Source organism: Pholcus phalangioides, unplaced genomic scaffold, assembly GCF_987345545.1.
Source record: "Pholcus phalangioides strain wild (caught in Gottingen) unplaced genomic scaffold, Ppha-v1.0 ptg000022l_1, whole genome shotgun sequence".
Lineage (NCBI taxonomy): Eukaryota > Metazoa > Arthropoda > Arachnida > Araneae > Pholcidae > Pholcus > Pholcus phalangioides.
In genome coordinates, this window is record NW_028301615.1 from 22,643,460 (window position 1) to 22,664,297 (window position 20,838).

The window sequence follows — 20,838 nt, forward strand, 5'->3', positions numbered from 1 at the left end:
GAATATAGTTTTTTAATTTAAACTTCATCATCACCACATGAGTCACTTTTATATTTGAGATTAGATGGCAGCACCTACTATAAAGGGGAGTGGGGAAATTCACTTTTCACGATATTACATGTCGTCTTATTTGGAGGTCTTTTGTTTTGCAGTAGTGATGATGCAGTAGTGCATCATCTTTTCAGTCGTCTGCATATCCACGTATTTTTGCCATTTTACACAATAAAAAAAATGATGAAATGAAAAAAAATCCCCTGCACACAGTGATTGATTATTTCTTGAAATTATATTAAAATCACAAAAAATCTAATGAAGAGGAAAAAAAAAGGGTTGTTTTTCCGCCCGCTTCAAATAATCTCTTCGAGAAGAGAGCGGCATTTACGCTAGGATGTTTGGTAAAGCCGGGTTTTCCTAGGAGCAGGTTTCTACAGCGCGTGCAGCGTGAAAGTTCTACCCCTAGGAAAACCCGGCTTAACGATTCGCCAACGATAAATGGCCAGGCCTGACCACCTGCACGAATTCACCCAATCAAGGAACAGAATACGGGTTTTCTAACATTTCGTCTGTAGATATGGTGAACATGTGTGAAAAACGGAATTGATTATGGAGCTGCTGCTGCCATCTAATATTTATAAAAAAATGAATAAATAAAACTCATTACTGGTATTACACTTGGAAACTAGGCGGCAGTAAAATCTTCATCAAAGAAATATTTTTAACCCAAGTGAAACTTTTTGGTTACAGCCGTAAGGCTTTCGGGAAAAATTACAGTTAAGACCAAGCATATTGACGTCAGTGATGTGCATTTTTCCTCACTGAGCTATAAGTTTATTTATAGCAACTGAGCTAGAAGTAAACACAGCTCTCCTTATAGCTCAGTGTTTTTCCTACGAGTAGGTTATCTGGCCGTCCACTGGGAGCTACTACGAAGGACGGCTAGTCGCATGTATGCGCAAGAGTCTTGCACGTGTAACGCGACTTATATTCACACGAAGTGAGCTTTCAGTAGACGACTAGTCTCTGCACTAAGCAGAAAATGTATCGTGTGGGCCACCATAGTTGTTGACAAATGTAAATTTGAACGACTTTGACCAGTAGTAAAAAAAAAAATTGCTTTATAATGAATTTGCTGCCATCTATAGTTGCAAAATAGTACTTTATAGTAGTTTCTCGTGTTTTCTCTAAATAATAGACGGCAGCACAAGTTCTACTTTTGCATTTGTGATGCATAAATGAAGTTCTTAAATTTCTAGATAGCTGGCAACAAAAACCAGTATTTTCACATAGACTTTAAAGTATTTGATTGACCATATTTTTCTGTACAACGTACGGGTGTTTTGGGCCTAAAATATGGGACAAACAACACCAGTGATTGCCAACTGCCGCCAAAAAATGATGCCAAACGTGAGCAAAAACCACTGACTTTGACAAAAAACCTGTGAACAACAAATGAAGGCTTCTGTTATTGGAAAAACACGTGCTTTCTCATTGAGATGTTTACGAAATGCAAGATTCCTTGGTTCATCTTCCCTGTCCAGCCAAACATTGGAGAGGTGATTATAATCTTAGCAAATGCAAAATGATTATTGCCATTTGTGCTGTATTGTTTCATAGCTTGACTGTTGATAATTTTTGTATTGCATTCCCCCCCCCCCCCATCCCCATTATTTAAGATATATGCTCCTTTTAACTGCACAACACTGCAATTATTGAAAAAAAAAATCCTTACGATTAGAAAAGAGTGGAGAGATTCATTGCCGAAATTCATGCAGAACGAGTTGCAGAGATTCAAAATGGGGGGGGGGGGAAGTGAAAAACACATCAAGAGGGTAAACAAATGCAGCATTTAAATTATAGCTACAGTGGAACTTTGGTTAACGTGCTTAATTCGTTCTGCTAATGTGCTCGTTATCCAGATCGTACCAATATTGAATTAAACTTCCCTGCAGGAAATTATGGAAACTGAAGATTTGTTACACAGTTATTTATTTACAAAAAAAAGCTACTTAAACGACATTCAATCAACGATACAACGCAACAATAATGTAACAAATAGTACATCAAAATATAATAACACCATAAGTAAACATACAATATGATTATGTCACAGGCGCCTACATTGGGGAGGGGACTGCAATTAAAGCATGGAGGGGAATAGAAGTTGCCAGTCGTCTCGTATGGAAGCACACCCTTAGGGGCCATTCCAAGACTGTAGCAGGGGGGAGGGGGAGGACTTGGAGATCTGTCTCCCCTCCTTCCTGGAATGTGAGAAAATGACTGAAAAAAGATGCCTAAATCTATTGTTGTATCACTTTGGTCTCCCCGCGAAATGAAAGTGGTTCCTCCCTGAACGAAATTTCTGGCTATGGGCCTGGGCTATTCAAGTATTACGTCAGCATTGATGAGGGGGGGGGGGGGGAGGTTGAAATTACTGACTTTTGATCACAGGGAGGGGGGGACTGATGCTTACCTTGAATAGCACACTATATTGTTAGTATGTCTGACCATATTGGCACGTGTGCAATGCCATAATTATATGTCGTTGTACTAGTAGACCTCTAAGATTTCAACAGACCCCCCCCCTTATGTCCAGTCTCCCTCATAAGTGGAGGGGGGGGGGTTTGTCTAAAGGGTTTTGTATTCACTCAGTGCATCACATGCCTTGTCCTTCAGGACTGCCATACATAAGTGGATGCATGCTCTTCATATGGGGGAAGAGGAGGTGGTGTCAGAGTCTTGCTGATGGGGTGGGGGGGGGGGTGGCATTTTTTAACAAATACAAATAAATACAAATACAAATACAAATACAAATAAATACAAATACAAATAACAAATACAAATACAACGCCACAACAGGCAAACCGCCCAACGAGGTGGCTGACTTAAGAACATCATGGATCCCCGAGCCCCTACCTACTACTGCTACACCACACATGCACCCCCCTCCCCCGCGGAACCCCCCAACGAATCGGTATATGCGGGAATGTGCGTGTACGTGTAGTGCAACCTGACGTAAAGTTTGTTTCTGTGTAATGCTTGTTATGTGTAGTGCTGTCATCTGCCCCCAGATTTTCTAATTATGAGTGAATTGTTATGATTGAATGATTTATCGTTGTAGGACTGTTGCTCTCTGTGGCGAGACTTTTTAACAGGGAGATCGGCTCGCATTTGCGCCTTGAAGTTGGGAACCACAGAAAACCAACTTCAGCCGACCACCACTGTGGGGTTCGAACCCGGATCCTCGCATCACGAGTCCGGCACTATAACCACTCGACCACCACAGCGGATTGAATTTGGGGAAAAAAACTGTTAAGCGGTTAACCAAGTCAAATTTCTTGTTAGTTATGTGAATTGCTTGTTAACCAGATCTAAAAAACACAAATACACACAGCTAGCTGCCTTGCGACATTTGGCCAGTCTCCACCTAGCCTTCGAAGTTCAGTTGCCTAATTAGGGTTTTCAGGGTACTGCCTTGTGACAGTTGGGTATCATCTTTCTCTCTTTGGGTATCTCTTTCCCTCCCATGAGTAGGGTTCGTAAAGTGTAGGCAAGGGTTTTTGGGTGGTGAGCCCCAGTGATTTGTTTACACCTTGCTGCCTTGCCGGAGGGATGATGACAACTAGTATTTCAGGGGGTGGGCAGACTAGAATGTTAGAACAGTAGGGGGGGGGGCGGGGGGCAGACTTCCTGATCTACCCTCCCTATGGCTTTGGGAGGGTGAGAAAATTAAGATTTCCCCTCCAAAATTTAGCAAACCAAATGTTCCATCACTGTAGTTTTGAACTGTGGGGTTTGATTGTATTTGACATTCCCATTTTTTATCATCTTACATTGTGAAATTATATGACTGACACCCCCTTCCCCATTTCTCAGTAATTCACCCTTTAAACACTCATTTAACGGTACAGGGCAAGTATCACTGAAACACATGCTTACTCTGTCTGACAAAGTATCTACATTTGAACCATGATCTAACGAATCAGATAAAACCGCCATTTTTGTTCATTAAGTAGAGGTAATCAGGGGTAGAGATGACATATTTTTACGTACAGGGACTTTTCTAAAGAAATTCACTAAATCAGAAATAATTCACTACATCATTATATCGGGGGGTCTGACTACTCCTATGAAACCACACATGCAACTCATCTGTATTCCCCTGCAGAACTTCTGATGAATTAGTACATGTTGAATATGCATGTCCACGTTGTGAACTTAATGTGGCTTGTTTTTGTGTAGTGATCCCATCATCCATCAATTTTTCAAACTATGAGTGAAGTTTATAATGATTGCTATCAGGGGCTGACTGCATTGCAATGTAGCATTGCTTAGCACTTTTAAGATTTATTTTAGAAATTTTTCTGAAAGTGCGGCACTTAGAGACATAATTTTTTCCCGGAAATTTTAACAACTATTTCATTTTATAATTTGAAATTTTACATTAGATGACCTTGTCATCAATCTTAGATTTTAATAACCTTAATCAATGCTCTGGTATTGAAATTGTCTCGGTATGTATTATAACCAAGTCACTCTTGTTCAATCCTCTTGGTACTCGTGTTTTGAATGATGATTGTTGAAATTTCTGATCTAGAAATGAAGACCAGAGAGAAAAACCACAGAGTAAGTGGAGAAGTGTCGTCGGATTGGAAATCCATGCTCAGATAAACTCAAAGTCTAAGCTCTTCTCTGGATCTGGGACAATATTCAAAGAGCCTACGAACACACAAGTCTCATATTTTGACGCAGCTCTTCCAGGAACATTACCGGTGAGCAATAAGATAATTCATATGAAAATTTCATTGGATGGCAGAGGCAGATTTATGGTTTTTCCGCCTGTGGGGATGTACAAAATTTGCTGTTCTTTCTGTCTAGACAAATTTTCTTGACCACTCATTCCTCAAATTTGCCACTCTGGGTTACAGTCTGCTTAGCCCCCCTGTAAATTCGCCTCTACCTTTAAGACTCTTTTATCACTCAGATGCTTACTCATTCTTTTTGGTCACTCACTGAGCCAATCATTCGCTCTCTAGGTCATCTTTTCGGTCACAACCATGCCTAACCTTTCTCTAGGTCACTCCCATGATTACACACTTGCTACGTCACTCTTTTGATCACTCACTAACCTGGTCCTTTACTAAGGGTTAGTAGATGGTCAATTATTTGTTTTATTCAAGATATACGGAAGACTGGATGTTGTGAAGATATTTAGTATTTGAGATGTTAATTTTTTAAGGAAGGAAAAAACTCATCTCTGCCTCTACCGGGAGTCGAACCCGGGTCCCTCGATTGCCGGACGAGTGCTCTGACCACTAAGCTACAGAGGAGATAGAGATTTTCCTTCGCTAGAGCGTATATATGCCGAACGGAACCGTGCAATGGACGGTGAAAATCTCTATCTCCTCTGTAGCTTAGTGGTCAGAGCACTCGTCCGGCAATCGAGGGACCCGGGTTCGACTCCCGGTAGAGGCAGAGATGAGTTTTTTCCTTCCTTAAAAAATTAACATCTCAAATACTAAATATCTTCACAACATCCAGTCTTCCGTATATCTTGTATTAACAAGTGGAGAGCGACATTCATGTCATATATATAGCCCTCTGGTGGCTCGTCGTCCATGAGCTATTAGCTGATCGGTTTCACCGTCCATTGCACGGTTCCGTTCGGCATATATACGCTCTAGCGAAGGAAAATCTCTATCTCCTCTGTAGCTTAGTGGTCAGAGCACTCGTCCGGCAATCGAGGGACCCGGGTTCGACTCCCGGTAGAGGCAGAGATGAGTTTTTTCCTTCCTTAAAAAATTAACATCTCAAATACTAAATATCTTCACAACATCCAGTCTTCCGTATATCTTGTATTAACAAGTGGAGAGCGACATTCATGTCACGTCATTTGTTTTATTTACATGCTAGCACACTGTTTTGGTCACTGACATGCTTGAAAACTCTTTAGGTCACTTTTAGTCACTCCCATGCTTACACAGTCTCTAAGTCACTTTTTCATCATTCACATGCTTGCAAATTATTTATGTCACTTTCTTTTTTATTTTGGTTGCTTGACAACCTGGACCCTTGCTCTCTAGGGTCAGTCTTCTGGTCGCTTACATGCTTGCACACTGTTTTAGTTGCTCCCATTCTTACACACTCTCTTGGTTGTTCATCAACCTGCTACCTCGCTCTTTAGGTCACTCTTTTGTTCACTCACTGTTGCAAACTCTCTTGGTCACTCACTGACTTACTCGCCCTTTAGGCAGAGGCAGATTTATTATTTTACCGCAAGTGCACTGTACAAATTTTGCCTTTCTACTAATTTCCTTGAACTCTTAATTTCTCAAATTTGTCGCCACTCCCAACGTGCGGCTCTGGGATATAGCCTGCTAAGCCAGCCCCCTGTAAATATGCTTCTGTGGACGTCACATTTATGCATATTAATTTATACACAGACCTTCCTTCACCCTGGTTCTATCACCATCAAGACAATTTATCACAGTTTTATCCAACCCCCTTCACCCTTTCTGAAAGATATGTCAATCGCATCAGGATAGTTTGCTCATAAACAGAGTTTGACAAATCCTAGGTGCCAGGCACCAGTCTGCCATGGCCTAAAAAGTCCACATTGATGCCTAAAATTTTCTAAGTGTGATAGTTTTCACTAGCTTGGGCTAAAAAAAAAGGGCATACGTTTGTCTTCTGAAATATTTGGTTGGTGTCTAGATTTTTTCTCGATTTGTCAATGCATTAAGTGTATATACCTAATTTTCTGTTATGGGGTGAATAGTACTGCCATCCTTTTATCTTCCAAAATGGAAGGGTGAGAATTGGCTGTGAGTGTTACCGACCTACTGACCTTGACCACACAGACATAGCAGGGTAACAGACTGAACTTACTCTGGGAACTGTGATATCTATGATGTCTGTGACATGCATTTTATGAAATTGAAATGCTGCCATCTAACTTCCAAATTGAAAGGGAAAGGTAGTAGAAAGAAACTTTGGTGTTCTGCAATTACAGCGGATCCCGTTTATAACATTTTTTAAAAAACTGCTATGCAAAAATGTTGCGAGTGAGGAAACACTGTAAATGGGAAATCTTGATGAAAATTAGTAGAGTTGGGATCATAAAAATAAGTCGTATTAAATGGGAAAATTTTCAGAGTGGGAACATTATAAGCCGGATCAAATGTATCATGTTGCAAGAGAATAACATTCGTCTCTCCAATGTGGAAAAATCACAGAAAACAAACCTTTACTGACCATCACAGTGCCGCATGCGAGAGCCATTAAAAACTATTTTTATTATGAAATGTAACATTGATCATACATAATTTGTTTTTTTCAGGTCCTGAATAAATATTGTGTCGAGGCAAGTGTCCTTACTGCTCTTGCGCTTAATTGCATGGTGCACAAAACCTCAAGATTTGACAGGAAACATTATTTTTATTCAGATCTTCCGGTATGTATGATTTTGAAAACAATTATTTGTATTATTAACTAGTTATATTACCCGGCACTCTGTGGGTTTTCCCAATATACTGGGTGCATTGAGTAAGTGAAAAAACCTTTGTAAAAAAATGAATAAACATCGGAGATACATTTTTGGGATTTAGTAGCTTTAATTTCCTTTTTTACTTGATGCAGAAATATTTTTTTACAAAGTAGTTAATAAACATATCAATTTTTGACTTCCAAATTATTAAATCTTATTGTCACTTTTAACATTATTGGATCACTTTCTTTCAGGTGAGCCTGGAAAACACTGACTAATAGAGCTCTATACATATTCAAATTCTTTACAGGGAGGGCAACATTGCCGGGTATCATCTAATGGACTATAAGTGGAAAAAGTACTTTTGACGAAACTTTAAAATTTGAAATTTAAAAAACCTTTTTCTTAATTTCCCAAAAGCTCTAAAAATAGCGATAACTCTTTCTTGCTGAAAGTCCTTCAATTGTCTTCACTAATTATAAAATTTTTAATGTCTGGATGAAAGTTTTTTCTCTGTGACTCTCAAAAGAATTTCATTCTACTTTCTTTGACAAAAAAAAAAAAAAAAAAAAAAAAAAAAAATTCAAGTGTTAATAATTTTTTGAGATTTGACATAAAATTAATGTTGAAGATTTTCTTTTTATTATGTACAATTTTCTTGTTTGTTTGCAAAGACTGGTTACCAGATAACCCAACAGTTTCAGCCTATAGCCACTGATGGTCACTTGGATTTTATGGTTTATGACAAAGTGTTAAAAATTAAGCCATACAGATGTCGTTCAAGATTGAAGCAGTTACAACTCGAGCAAGACAGTGGGAAGAGCTTCCATATGGAATCCAAGAAGACTCTTATTGATCTCAATAGAGCTGGTGGGTTTCAGAAAATCTTGTGAGTGTGTGTTGTGTTTGCTGTCAAATTACTGTAGACTCTCGACTATCCGGTCTTCATACTGTCTGGCCTAGTTAAAAATTAATGCGAAATAATTCTGTGATTTCAAGCTGCACAAAAACCGGTTTCAGAATGTGGCTATGCCAAATCGATCATTAACCAGTCACCTGGCTATGATGGTACATAATGTCATGCCGATTTTTGGGTGGTCGGCTGAAGTTGGTTTTCTGTGGTTCCTAACTTCAAGGCGCGAATGCGAGCCGATCTCCCCGTTAAAAAGTCTTGCCACAGAGAGCAACAGGCCTACAACGTTACAAATATTCAATTATTACACTTCACTCACAATTTGAAGTATAGATGACAGCACTGAAATATCATACACAACACTAGCTACACACTCACTTTGTTCCAGACTCTGCCACGAAGCTGGGTTGGAAGAGATCTCGGCAACGGGATAAGTCTGGTCGCAGAGACCCTGGCATTCATTCATTCATGCCGATTTTTGGTCTAATTATTTCAATTTTTATGAAAACTCATTAGTAATTATTATATTTTTTTTGTTCTTGATGATTTAAAAACACAGTTAGAAACATGATGAGGGCAGTTTCAATGTATTCATAAAAAATTTTAATCAGGAAAATATATTTTATTAGCTTCAAACTTTTAAAAAAAGAAAAAAAAAGGGGGGGGGGGAAATTAATTGACCAGATGATTGGTTGAAATCTCCCGCGCTGTGCTAGCCATGCCTCAAAACTGGACCAATTTTTGTACAGTTTAGAGCCTAGTCTCCCAAACTTTTTGTTCCATCGCCCCCTTCATCAGCAATTTGTTTCCTCTCATCGCCCCCCAACTCAAGTGAACCCATAGGATCCTATGTTAAGTCCGTAGCTTCTATCGCCCACCTGGACCATTCCATCGCCCACCAGGGGGCGATATTGCCCACTTTGGGAAACGCTGGGTTAGAGCATAAATTGAGGGACATTGCATCGCAGAAGAGGGTTAAAAGGAAGAGGCTCTCAGCCATTTACATCAGGGAAAAAACTAAAACTGTTGACCCTTTCACATCTTAGGTCTACCTTTTGACACACTTACTCCATTTTGTTTAGTTATATGTTATAACAGTTTTGTTTATATTAAAAGCGTACAGTACGTGTTCATATCGTACATGATTTTATGTTTCCTGCAATCAAGATAGAGATGAAAGAATTTATCTTAAAACGTAAATAATTTTGTAAGAAATTCTAAAATGTGTCCAATATTTTATATTCTTCGACCATTAATTCTGTAATAAATTTTTTAAATGTATAGCTCAGTACAAACGTTATAGTTCAGTACAAAATAAACTATTAAGTACTCCCGTGTACTTAAAGGTCAGAAAATATGAAAAGAAGGGGGTTTCGGTATAAAAAGGGTGTTTATGATGGCATGGGTGGCGGTAGGAAGTAAGCATTTGTAGAATTCAGGCATATCCAGCTTTTCTGTTATCTGGACCACCTTTTTCCACACATTAGGCTGTATATTTCCAGAGTCTACTATGCTTAATCCTTTCTGCGGCATGGTAGAACTTACTAAACTCCTTTCGTCAATAAAAGACTTTTAAGGAGGTGAGATATTTTGTCAAGGTCGCTTAGGGAGTTGTTGTTATTCCTTTGTTATTGCTTTGGAAAATCTGTGTTAGGGACATAGTTTGAGAACCCCTGGGTTGAGTAGTAGTAGCTAGCGACAAATCTTCTAATTCAGGGTATTCATTAATGCAACTTAGACATCCTGATGATGCCTACCATAAGATTCAGGGAAAATGTTGGGAACAAAATGAACTTGACCCTTTGTCCTTAGAAACTCGCTTTGAAAAGTTTTTATATAAATACATAAATAAATATATATATTTTGTTAAAAGTGTATCTTTCAGTTAAAGTCTTGTTTTTTGAGAAATAATGAACAGATTTTTTTTCTTTAGGAATTGGTTTGATGGAGTTAGTTTTTGAAGCAGATTTAACAAATGGATTGGAAGCCTCCATGTTGGTCAAAGAGTTGAAGCTGATTCTGACAAGGCTTGGAACTTGCACTTGTGCTATGGAAGGTGACTTTTGTTTTGGTCAATTGAACAACTAGTTAAAAGTAATGTTATTAAAAAAAAACAAAAAACATTGCAGTTCGATTGTTTGCCAATAATATTGCCAATAATATGTGAGATTTTGAAACTAATAAGTAGGGCTAGAATTTTTCTGCGGCCTTGCATATTTTTTATGAATTTTGCATATTTTGCTATTTTTATGTAATAGAGTATTTTTTCATGATTTTCAGTAATTTTAGGATATTTTTCATGATCTTCAAAATTTAAAGCACATTTGTATATTTCAAATTTTGCATATATCCACAAAACAGTAAGAAAATTTTTTTCCTCAAACTCTCTTCCCTCGCTTCATTTCTTGCAATTGTCAATTCTATATGTTAACCTTTGGCATCATTTTTGACAATGATTGGCTATTTCCTTAATTTCCTGTATTTTTCTCAAGGAAATATGGCCAGCTTCTTTATAAAAGTATATTTTTAGGTTTCTAAGGCATATTTTTATTTTTTTTAGGACATAAATGTATTTTTATGGAGCATATTCTGTCGGTTTTTAGATCATAAAAAGTCCTAGCCTCATTAATAAGTAAATCAGAGCTAAGTTTCTGTGTTCCCGACTTAGGTAATTTTTTTTTGAAAAATTTCACTATATTGAAAATCACACATGAATTTTAAGAATTGGTGGAAAGAATTGTGGGATTTCTGTAGCAAGTTTCATCAAAATGTTAACCTGTGTTTGAGATATTATGCATAAAACTATGATGATAATATTTTTTAGTTGAAAGCAAGGTATCAAGATAGCTAAAACAGTATATTTAGCCAATCATTATCGGTTTTTGTCAATTGAAGCCAAATAGTACTTAGTGATTTCCCAGTGTTTTGGTTGAACCCCTTGTTTTAACTGTAAATTACTTGGGATGCAAAACTATTCGGGAAAGTAAAACAGATTTCTATTATATCCTCACTTTTTGATGGTACAGTAGCCTCTAATTACATACCGCCTTGTTATAACAACCATTTGAATGCCTTGCACCTTTTATTGGAATCAATTTAAAACTTGTAACATTAGAATCTGGATAAAGTCCCTCAAGTTATATTGCACTTTTTCTTATTTTCTCAGAGGGTGCGCTTAGAGTGGATGCAAACATTTCTGTTCATAGAGATGGTGACCCATGGGGTGTTCGCACTGAAGTGAAAAACATCAATAGTTACAGATATGTTTCTAAAGCTATCGGTAAGCATTAAGTTATTATTTTTATATGAATATTTGATATTTGTTGGTTATGGTGGACTAAAAACTTTCATATTCTGATTTTTCCGTGCCCTCATTTTATATCTGTGTATTGATTAAAAAGAAAAAATCCTTTTCAGACTTTGAAATAAAGAGACAGATTGAAGTTATCGAAGCTGGTGGTGTTATCTGTAATGAGACTAGGGCATTTAACTATGATACCAAGTATGCATTGAAGAAATTTTACTTCATATTTAATGAAACATTTGAGTGGAAACATCATCAGATAAATCTGAGTGTAAACTGGAAAATTAAAATTTCATGAACTCAATTTGCTATGTTTACAGGCACTTTTTTATCACTAATGTAATTATTTGTGATAAATACTCTAATAAGTGATAAAATGAGTGAATGTATAATGTAATAAATATATTACTGAAGAATTTTTGAGATAGTTTAACTCACAGCAAAAAGCTTCCAAAAATGGAATCCAATTGCAATAGAATCTATTACTTAATGTTTATAAAAAGTAATTTTTAAGAGTGAAAAGCTACATATGAAGCTGATTTATCACGCAGGAGCACTGTAGTTATGAGAGACAAAGAGGAGTTTCAAGATTATCGCTTCATGCCAGAACCCAATCTTCCTCCATTACGGCTTTGTGATGATGTTGATGAAAATATTGATGAATCATTGACTATGGTCAACATAGATGAACTCAGAAAGCGAATTCCAGTGCTTCCAGCTGCTGAGCGAGAAAATCTTATTGAAGCATATAAACTTTCTTATGAGAGTGCAGATAGGATAGTGGTATGTGAAAAATTCTTTATAAGTTTATGTTTTGATATGTATACTTATTCTGAAATGCATTTCATGAAAAATTTTAAATCTTGATCCTTTTCTCATCAATTACTACTTAACCATATATGCAACTCATACACATTCCTCTGCTTTCTCATGAACCAATAAAAAACCTCAGTGAATTAATAGATGATGTTAATCGCTCATATAAATGAAAATGCATGTAATCATTTACAGTCAAACCTGCATAAAACGGAACGTCAAAAGACTTAAATTATTTTTTGTTTCAGATGGATTTCAGTTTTATAAGGATGCACATAAAAATATATGCAATGATTTATTTCTGTTGTTTTGTGAAACTTAAATTTTGAGAATATGTCCCTAACTAGTATAAACCAACGAGTATTAAATCGAAACATGCATGGTATCATTTCAATTTTTTTTGTATTTGTTTCAAATTACTATACATTTGAAATTCCATATTTAATCCGTTAATAGTTAAACTTGAATATAAAACTTTCTCCTGAATAGTGATAGAATAACACTTTCAGGAGAAAAGTGAAATGAAAAATGTTCACTTTTGACAAAAGTGAAAATTTTTTAATGCTTAAAATAAAAAATTGAGAAAATTGCATACTTTTTACAGGTAGTGACAATGCTACCAACAACTAATAACGTTTATGAAAAAAAAAAAAAAACACTTCAATTTTGCTTTTTTTTTGTCTCCATGAACTCCATTTTTGTTTTCAAATTCAATACGTGTTTCTTGTGGCTAGCGGCCTTTTCTATACTGAATGAAATGCTGAAACACAGTATTGCTCGCTAAATTGGTAACAATAATTTATTCTTCTTCTCTTATTCCTCTCCCGAACTAGTTTAAATGGAAATTATCAACATTTTTTCAAGAAAGGGGAGTGTTTTCTTAAGAAAGCCATCATAAATGAAATGCTAAACAGGCTTTTACTAAATTTTTAATAGTAAATCCACTTCCACTCAATCCCAACCCCTTACTTCCAGAACCAGTTCAGATAGAGGTTTTTTCAAGAAGTGAAGGAGTTCCCTCACAAAAGCGGGGAGATCAGAACGACTTATCTTCTGATCCAAAGGAAAAAAAAACTTGCTCTTGGCCTAACAGTCTTTCTGGTTCAGCAGGTTTTGTTCAATCTTCAAACAGACTAAATATGCCTTTCGTTTCCACGTTAGACAGTTTGCCTTAAAAAGGTTTCCCATGATTGAAAAAGCATTAATTATCAGCTAGATTATTTTTTTGTTCCATTCAAAACAGGTTTCCATCTCATAGGCTTACTGTGTCTTAGACAGGTTTCACTGTATATTCTATCGTAAAGCTGGTAAATTCTTTTTTCATTTGTCGAATTTTCATAATTAACAAAGTAATGAAATAAAACTTTTCTTTTTTTAACTCTAAAATGCTCTTTGTTTTAAAGTTTTTGAAGTGAAATTTCTTTAGTGTATGTAGTGAATTTTTAGATCCATGTCAAAAATGAAATGGCGTAAGTGAAATGGAGGAACAGAAATAACATGTTTCCTTTCTCTTAAAAATGGTTGCCCAAACCATTTTGTGGTTGTCCGACAAAGACATTTTATTTCCTTTCTCTACCCCCCCCCCAATGACACCACTGGAATCATAGAATGTCCCCATTAGAGACGGTATAATGGGTGATGCACGCTTATTGGATACACCAAACTTTCCGGGTACACCCATCCTTTGGGAACGCTTCGATATCTCTCTGAGATGGGAAGCAGGGTGTGTTCGGTCGTCAAAGGTGATGCACGCAGTTTAGAAGAAACAAAAATTGGGTTAGGGTGGAGTGGGAAAGAAGGTGTGTTCCTACAAGCTTTGTTTCTTGTCACCAGTAAAAGATAGATGTGAGGTGATATTCTAGTCATGCCAAATCAGACTTGAACAACCTAGAAGTTTCACTTCTATCATGCGAGATTCTCATGCAGATATTTTTTATTACTATGATTCACGTTTTGAATTATTGACTCTTGAATAGTGTTCCACAGCACTTTATCAGATCATCATATCTGCGATTTCAGATTAAATATTTGAACTGTTTTAATGTGACTAGCTATTAGATATCATCTATGAGACATGTTGTGAGAAATTTGAGGATGAAAATATATTGAAAGTAGTAATTAACACTGTGATAACTGGTAGCTTGTGACACTCAAAGGAACCATGTGTCTTGAGGGGTGGGGGGAAGGCGACACGAGATATGTTTGTGAAGGAATTTTAATCTCATTGATGCAAATAAGTGCAGGAATCACAGTTTCAAGTTTTTTTTCCTTTTAAAAATATACGAACTTGAACTATGCCTATTGGAGTTTTGCATACTACTACTGCACCATACATTGGAGATGGTATAATGGGTGATGATATATATACCTTGCTTATATATACCTTGTAAACATTCCCTTTGGAAAATTTCTAACAAACTGCTGCATACTAGAAAGTGCTTTGTGTTTGTATAGTCTTAATATATTTCTGACATCAAAATTATGTATGTTTCACATCTATAAGTGTTGCCATTTTTCTTCTTTCTTCCTTAGATTTTGTGCACTGCATTATTTTTGTTTATCTCATTATTGAGATTTTAACTGTATATGTGTGGTGCAAAACAAAAAGACCATGCTCATTATTCTGAAAAACTGATAATTATAATTTTTATTTGAAGCAAATTTTTCTTTTTCTCAGAAAGAGGAAGGATTGTATGAATTTTTTCGAAATGTAACCTCTATAGAGTACACACAAGAAAGTGTTGTCTCATTTCTTCTGAGTACAGTGAAGCACCATTTGAATTCGAGGAAACAGTCATTTGAAAATTGGTAATAAAAATAATTTCTTTTGGATGTGCTTGACTTAATTATGATTTTTTTTGTTCATAGAATACATGCAACCTTCCTTTGAAAGGGGTATATCCTATGCTCCACCTATGCCAATAATGTTTGCTGAAGGAGGCATGCAATTGCCCCCTTTTACCCTCCGCCTATGTGTGTGCAGTTTAGTTGTGATAGTCTATTGTCATAGAGCATAGGTGCACAAACTCCGGCTTGCAGGCTAATGTGAAGAGGGCTTCAAAAAGAAACCCTTTTTTTCTATGGTAATCATCTGTCTTTTGTGAAAAAAATTTTCTGTTCTGTAATTTCCTGAAAACAAGGTACTGTATATTGTATATACTCGTGCATATAAGCCAAGTTTTTTTTGTTGAAAAATTGTTCTTTAATTGGGGGGGGGGGGAGGCCTTGCTTTATACGTGGGCCAGTTTTTAAGCAAATCATATAGCTACATGGCCTCCTCATGGTTAGCTTGAAGATCTCTGACATCATTGGACTACTTTAGATGATGCCACTAATAAGTAAAGTGATTTTCATAGCTATAGATGGCGTTTCTAATCATCAGTAGAGTGATTTTTGTAGCTATAGACAGGGCCACAACTAGATGCTTGGTCAGTCGGGACAAGCACACATTTTGGTGCCCCCTTGTAATGTTGAAGGAGAGGTTAAAGGATGAAATTTTCACCCCTCTTTGGTCCGGCACCCAAGGCACCAGATCAATTCTAGTTGTGGCCCTCATGGTAGATGCCATTGTTTCACCTGGGAGGAAAGTAAAAGAAAAATAAAATGACCCCAAGTGGTCATTTTATCACAGAGTTGGTAAACGTTGTGATTACCCAAGTAGTAGCCATTAATCTATTCAACACATTGCCATCTTATGAAGCATCTGCCGGCAAAAACAAAAATAGAAAGAGGAAAAATATTTGCATATAATGCTTCTTTCAAAGCAATAGAGAGTTTGAATCATTTTTATTGTAACTTTTTTACACGAAATATAAAACCCCTTTAAAAGGCATTGATTTTTTGGGGTTGGCTTATACCTGACGGGTTGTCAATTTATTGTGGTGTTGGTGGTCCTGAAGTTGGGGGGCTTGGCTTATACACGAGTATACATGGTACATTGATATATGATGCAGAATATGAAGTTTAATGTAATATAAAATTTCTACACCATATCCAAATATAATTATAGGAATTTCAAGTATTGATTAAACTCAAGATTTTATCAATGTTCAGTTCACAGATGTTTTCACACCTGTGAAAACAATGTATAAATAGATTTTGCCAAAACATATTTGGCTCTCCAAGAAGTACTAACTGTTAGGTGTCCTCAATAGTATTTCTGGACAAAAAATTGGCCCCTGTTGTTGAAAAATCCATGCACCCATGCGATACATAGAGCAATATAGATTTGCTTTGAGTGGGCTTGCTCTTGTAACAATCTCTATAAAATTGAATGATCTTAATCTAGCTTGCTTTATCTGTAAGTTATGAAAATCATTAAATTTATATAGAATATACAGAGCTATTTTCTTTGCTATTTTTAGCGAGGTGAGTTGCGACAAAATAAAAGATCTGATTGAACTTCTTCAAAATAGGACAATATCAGAGCTTACAGCGAATGACATATTAGAGATGTTCTTCAATGGTGACACAAGGTCATCAAAAGAGGTATATATGGTTGTCCGATTTGTACATTCTATCTTGAAATACACTGCAATTTGAGAAGCAACAAGTCACATTTCTGATTTTCCTGCATTATGCCAAGTAAAAAAGTTTAGAGACCAGTGGTTTTAATCTCAGTTTAACTGCTTTTGCATTTAATATTACTAACATATACAAGGTGTCCTGTAAGTGATAATGTGTCCTTTATCTCATCAACTGTCCGTCATAGAGGTATAGTTACAATTTAGAAAGTTCCCAGAAGGTGTTCAAAAATTACCCTGCACCAGTATTGAGAGTGAAAATATAGTGTGTGACAAAATAAAAGATCTAAATTTTTATGTGGTTCCCTTGTTCTCCAACTTCAAATTAGAAAGTTGTTACCCTGTCTTTCCTGAGGAAAAAATAAAATAAAAAAATCCAAGTTTTTCTGAATGCAATAGCTGAAATATTAGAATTAAAAAATCATAGAAATGTTGGGAAAGAACAGCATTAATGAGGGAGAGGAGCATTGTCCATTTATGAGACAACCATAATTTTTTATGCACAGTATATTTATATTTTATCATAATTATTGGTTTTTTATTTGTTCTCATTGTGTGACTGTATTTTTGATATAGTTTAGATATGTGTGTGTTCGACATCTATATTTTTTATGGGCATCTTTTTTCAGTCCCCTTCATGGACATTTTGTCTGTTGTGGCCTTCATATTTGTTATTTTTGCTGTTCTTTCATAACAGAGATACAGGGCAACAAATTTCTAATTGGCAGTTAGAGGACAAGGAGACCACATAAAAATTTAGAATTTTATTTTGTCATACACTGTATTCTATTTCTCTCGAAACTGGTGCAGGGTAATTTTTGAACATTTTTGAGAATTTTTTTATATTGGAATCATACGATAGACAGTTGATGAGATAAAGGCTGCATTAGCACTTACAGGACACCCTGTACGTTGAATAATATTCACTGTTGATTTTTCTACCAGCTATGAGCAAAATGTCTAATTTTCTAACCTCTAGACCTGGCGGCTTAAACCTCCTTCACTAGGTCAACAAATTGGGTGTTTCAATTTAGCCTGCAGACCATTAAGCTATTCTATACATATGTTATCCAAGAGCTCTACTTTAGACCATAACATAATGACTCAGGAAAAAGTGCATCGTAGTAACAAAAAATGTGGAAGCATATGCTCCTTTATAAAATATTTTTTGTTAGTCACTCGGACAGGAATTAGAGGTTATATTTACTGTATTTTCCTTTTTTCTAGATTGTCGAACAATATAATTGGTATCTCATCACGGATGAGGAAGAAATAGAAAAATTATGCCTCACCGTCATGAAAGAAAGATCAAAAGTGGTATGTAAGAAAAGGAAAACATTCCAATGGTTTATTAAATTATTTTCTTAATATAGACATAGCAAGTATAATACAATGTAACACAGTCACATCAGATTATTGGCCTAAGCTAGGTGGTTGTACCAAAAAAAAGAGATTTTAACCCGAAGGTTATAGTCAGTCTTTTCTTCATATTTCGCAAGTGACACAAGTCAAAAATTCTTTTTTTAGGGACATGTCTTAAGTTTGTTCTCCACCATTCCTCATGTGCCCGAAGAGATCATCTTATTCTGTTTTGAATATTTTAATCAACAGGCCTCAGAGGGCAAGCAATTCCGATGAAACTCAGGGTAGCAACCCATTTATTCAGCAGATTCCTGAATCACCCATTTCAGAGGTTTCCAAAATATTACAGCCTTGCTCACATCATGAGGAGTGTCAGGGTAAATTTCATTCACAAGGAGGAAAAAATAGGATACAATAGAGAGGAAAAAATTTGTCCTTCCAGCAGGGTCGGAACTGGAGGGGGGGGGGCAAAATTTAAAGGGTAGCAGTTTTAGGTAGGAGCAAAGAACACTGTTATAGAATAATTATAGAGTAATTATTAATAATTATAGAATTATCAAATTTTAAAGTTGTGGGGGTGGCGAAATGATGTTTTCCCCGGGTGGCAAAAATCTTAGTTACGGTCCTGCTTTCAGTCAAAGGCTGTTAGTTACAGTGGGGAAAAAATATGGTTTGTTTTCTTCCTTATAATAGTTATTATTTGTGTGAGGAGAAAGTATCTTTCCCATCTTATTCCCAGGGCTACTTTAAGAGCCTGGAGATAAAATGGGACAGATACTTTACTTATTTTGGCAGGAGTGGTTCAAATTTCATCTCAGCCTTATATGCAGGGTGCATAGCAAACAGAAGGCATGACATTTTACTCGCAAACTGTTGATCCTTGAGGTATACTTCCAATTAGAAAAAGTTTTCAAATAACGTGTAGTACTCAGATATGCCATTCATGTTGCAAGGGGTAGTATAATTATTGAAGTAGAAAAATTAACTTTTTACACAGTCCCAGTGAGTCCCAAAACCCAATTAGAAAGTTGCTGCGGTGTCTCTCCTGGTGCTAACAAAAAAAAAAAAAAAAAATTTCAGTGTTTCTAAGTGAAATATTCACTGAGATATTCAAATTCAAAAAACAGAAAATTTGTGAAAGATCAGTATTAAATGTGGAAAAATTGTTTTACCCATATTTAATTCTGTTCTTTCCCAAATTTCCTTCATTTTTGAAATTTAATGTCTCAGTAAATATTTCACTTAGAAACATGGAATTTTTCTGCTGGCATCAGGAAAGACAAGGCAACAACTTTCTAATTGGGTTTTTAAAGGACGAGATGCTAATTTCTTATTAGAAAGTTGTCAATAAAACCTGGAGTTACCTTTAAAACTGGCTTGATAATTCTTTACGTATTGCTCAACAGACAGAATGTTAGCATGGCTGTTTGAGCCAAAAATATAGAACCCATTATGTGCCTAAATTCAGAAACGTCAGAATTTTGTAACTTTTATTTTCAAAGATTTACTGTTTAACGAATTTTGTTAGAAGGCAATAGCCTTCGATAATGAAGAGTAAAGAAATTTGTGTGTCGAGAGAAGCAACGTGTAACTGTTTGTGGATTATTCACAACTATCTACATTTGCTCATTCTAAGATCATGATTTTTTTTCTCCTCCAACTTTGAATTATTTAAAATATTAAAAAAAAATTAAATTAAGCAAATTTTAATGAATGCATTGTGTTGGTCTGCACAGCAGTTTCTTTCTTATATATAGATTTTTTTCAGGTCCAGGGTTTGTTTAGATTTATCCATCTGTTTCGTCCAGTTGCAAATACAATTGGCTGCTATATTTTATGACCTGATTTACCCTGTTATTTATTTATTTTTTAAGTAACAAGCCAAAAATTTTCTATTATTATTGTAATATAGTGATTTGGAGAATTATACAATTATAGAATCTTTGATTCTGCATTTAAAAAAAAGTAATCAAATGGTGTTTTATTTGTGCATTACACATTTCCCATTTATCATTTATGTTACTATCACCAATGGGGAAAAAGTGTCCCTTCAACATTATTTTATTTAAATTATTAGGTTCGGAGGTACAAAAAGAAAAGCCAGTACAGGTACATGAGCTATCTATTAAATGGACTTAATGAGAAAGTTAACAATCGGGCATCTTTGGATATTGCTGAGTCAATTTTCATAAGGCTGATAGAAAAGCATTCTAAGTCACAATCTGAAGATGAGTAGGATTTTTAAATTTGTAAATATGTAAAAATAAAAATATGTGTATATTTGCACTGTGAGTTCTATGTTTTAATGTGTTTTAGTGTACTTTATATTAATATGATTATGTAGACTAGACCTGTCTCTGATAACTGAAAACTTGGATAATCCGGATGCTATTAGATTTCAAGGTTCAATAAAATAGAGGTGTAAATGGGTTAAAAA

General features: G+C 35.8%; 1 protein-coding gene across 1 annotated transcript; it reads left to right on the plus strand.

The window, feature by feature from the left end:
* The first annotated feature begins 561 nt into the window (after nt 1–561).
* GatB (glutamyl-tRNA(Gln) amidotransferase subunit B, mitochondrial) lies at nt 562–20,687 on the plus strand. Its single transcript, XM_089249707.1, has 12 exons — nt 562–1,553; nt 4,595–4,769; nt 7,337–7,450; nt 8,158–8,353; nt 10,330–10,452; nt 11,563–11,676; nt 11,814–11,898; nt 12,252–12,483; nt 15,194–15,324; nt 16,881–17,004; nt 18,267–18,356; nt 20,479–20,687. Exons 1-12 carry the CDS (start codon nt 1,450–1,452, stop codon nt 20,635–20,637), a joined length of 1,647 nt encoding a protein of 548 aa, XP_089105833.1. The 5' UTR covers nt 562–1,449; the 3' UTR covers nt 20,638–20,687.
* The last annotated feature ends 151 nt before the right edge of the window (nt 20,688–20,838 follow it).

Excerpts from the sequence above, each read along its gene's own strand:
- GatB (XM_089249707.1), top strand. The coding sequence starts at position 1,450 with ATGAAGGCTTCTGTTATTGGAAAAACACGTGCTTTCTCATTGAGATGT. Across the intron at positions 1,554-4,594 it reads TCCAGCCAAACATTGGAGAG|AAATGAAGACCAGAGAGAAA; the intron begins GTGATTATAATC and ends TTTCTGATCTAG. Across the intron at positions 10,453-11,562 it reads TTGCACTTGTGCTATGGAAG|AGGGTGCGCTTAGAGTGGAT; the intron begins GTGACTTTTGTT and ends TTATTTTCTCAG.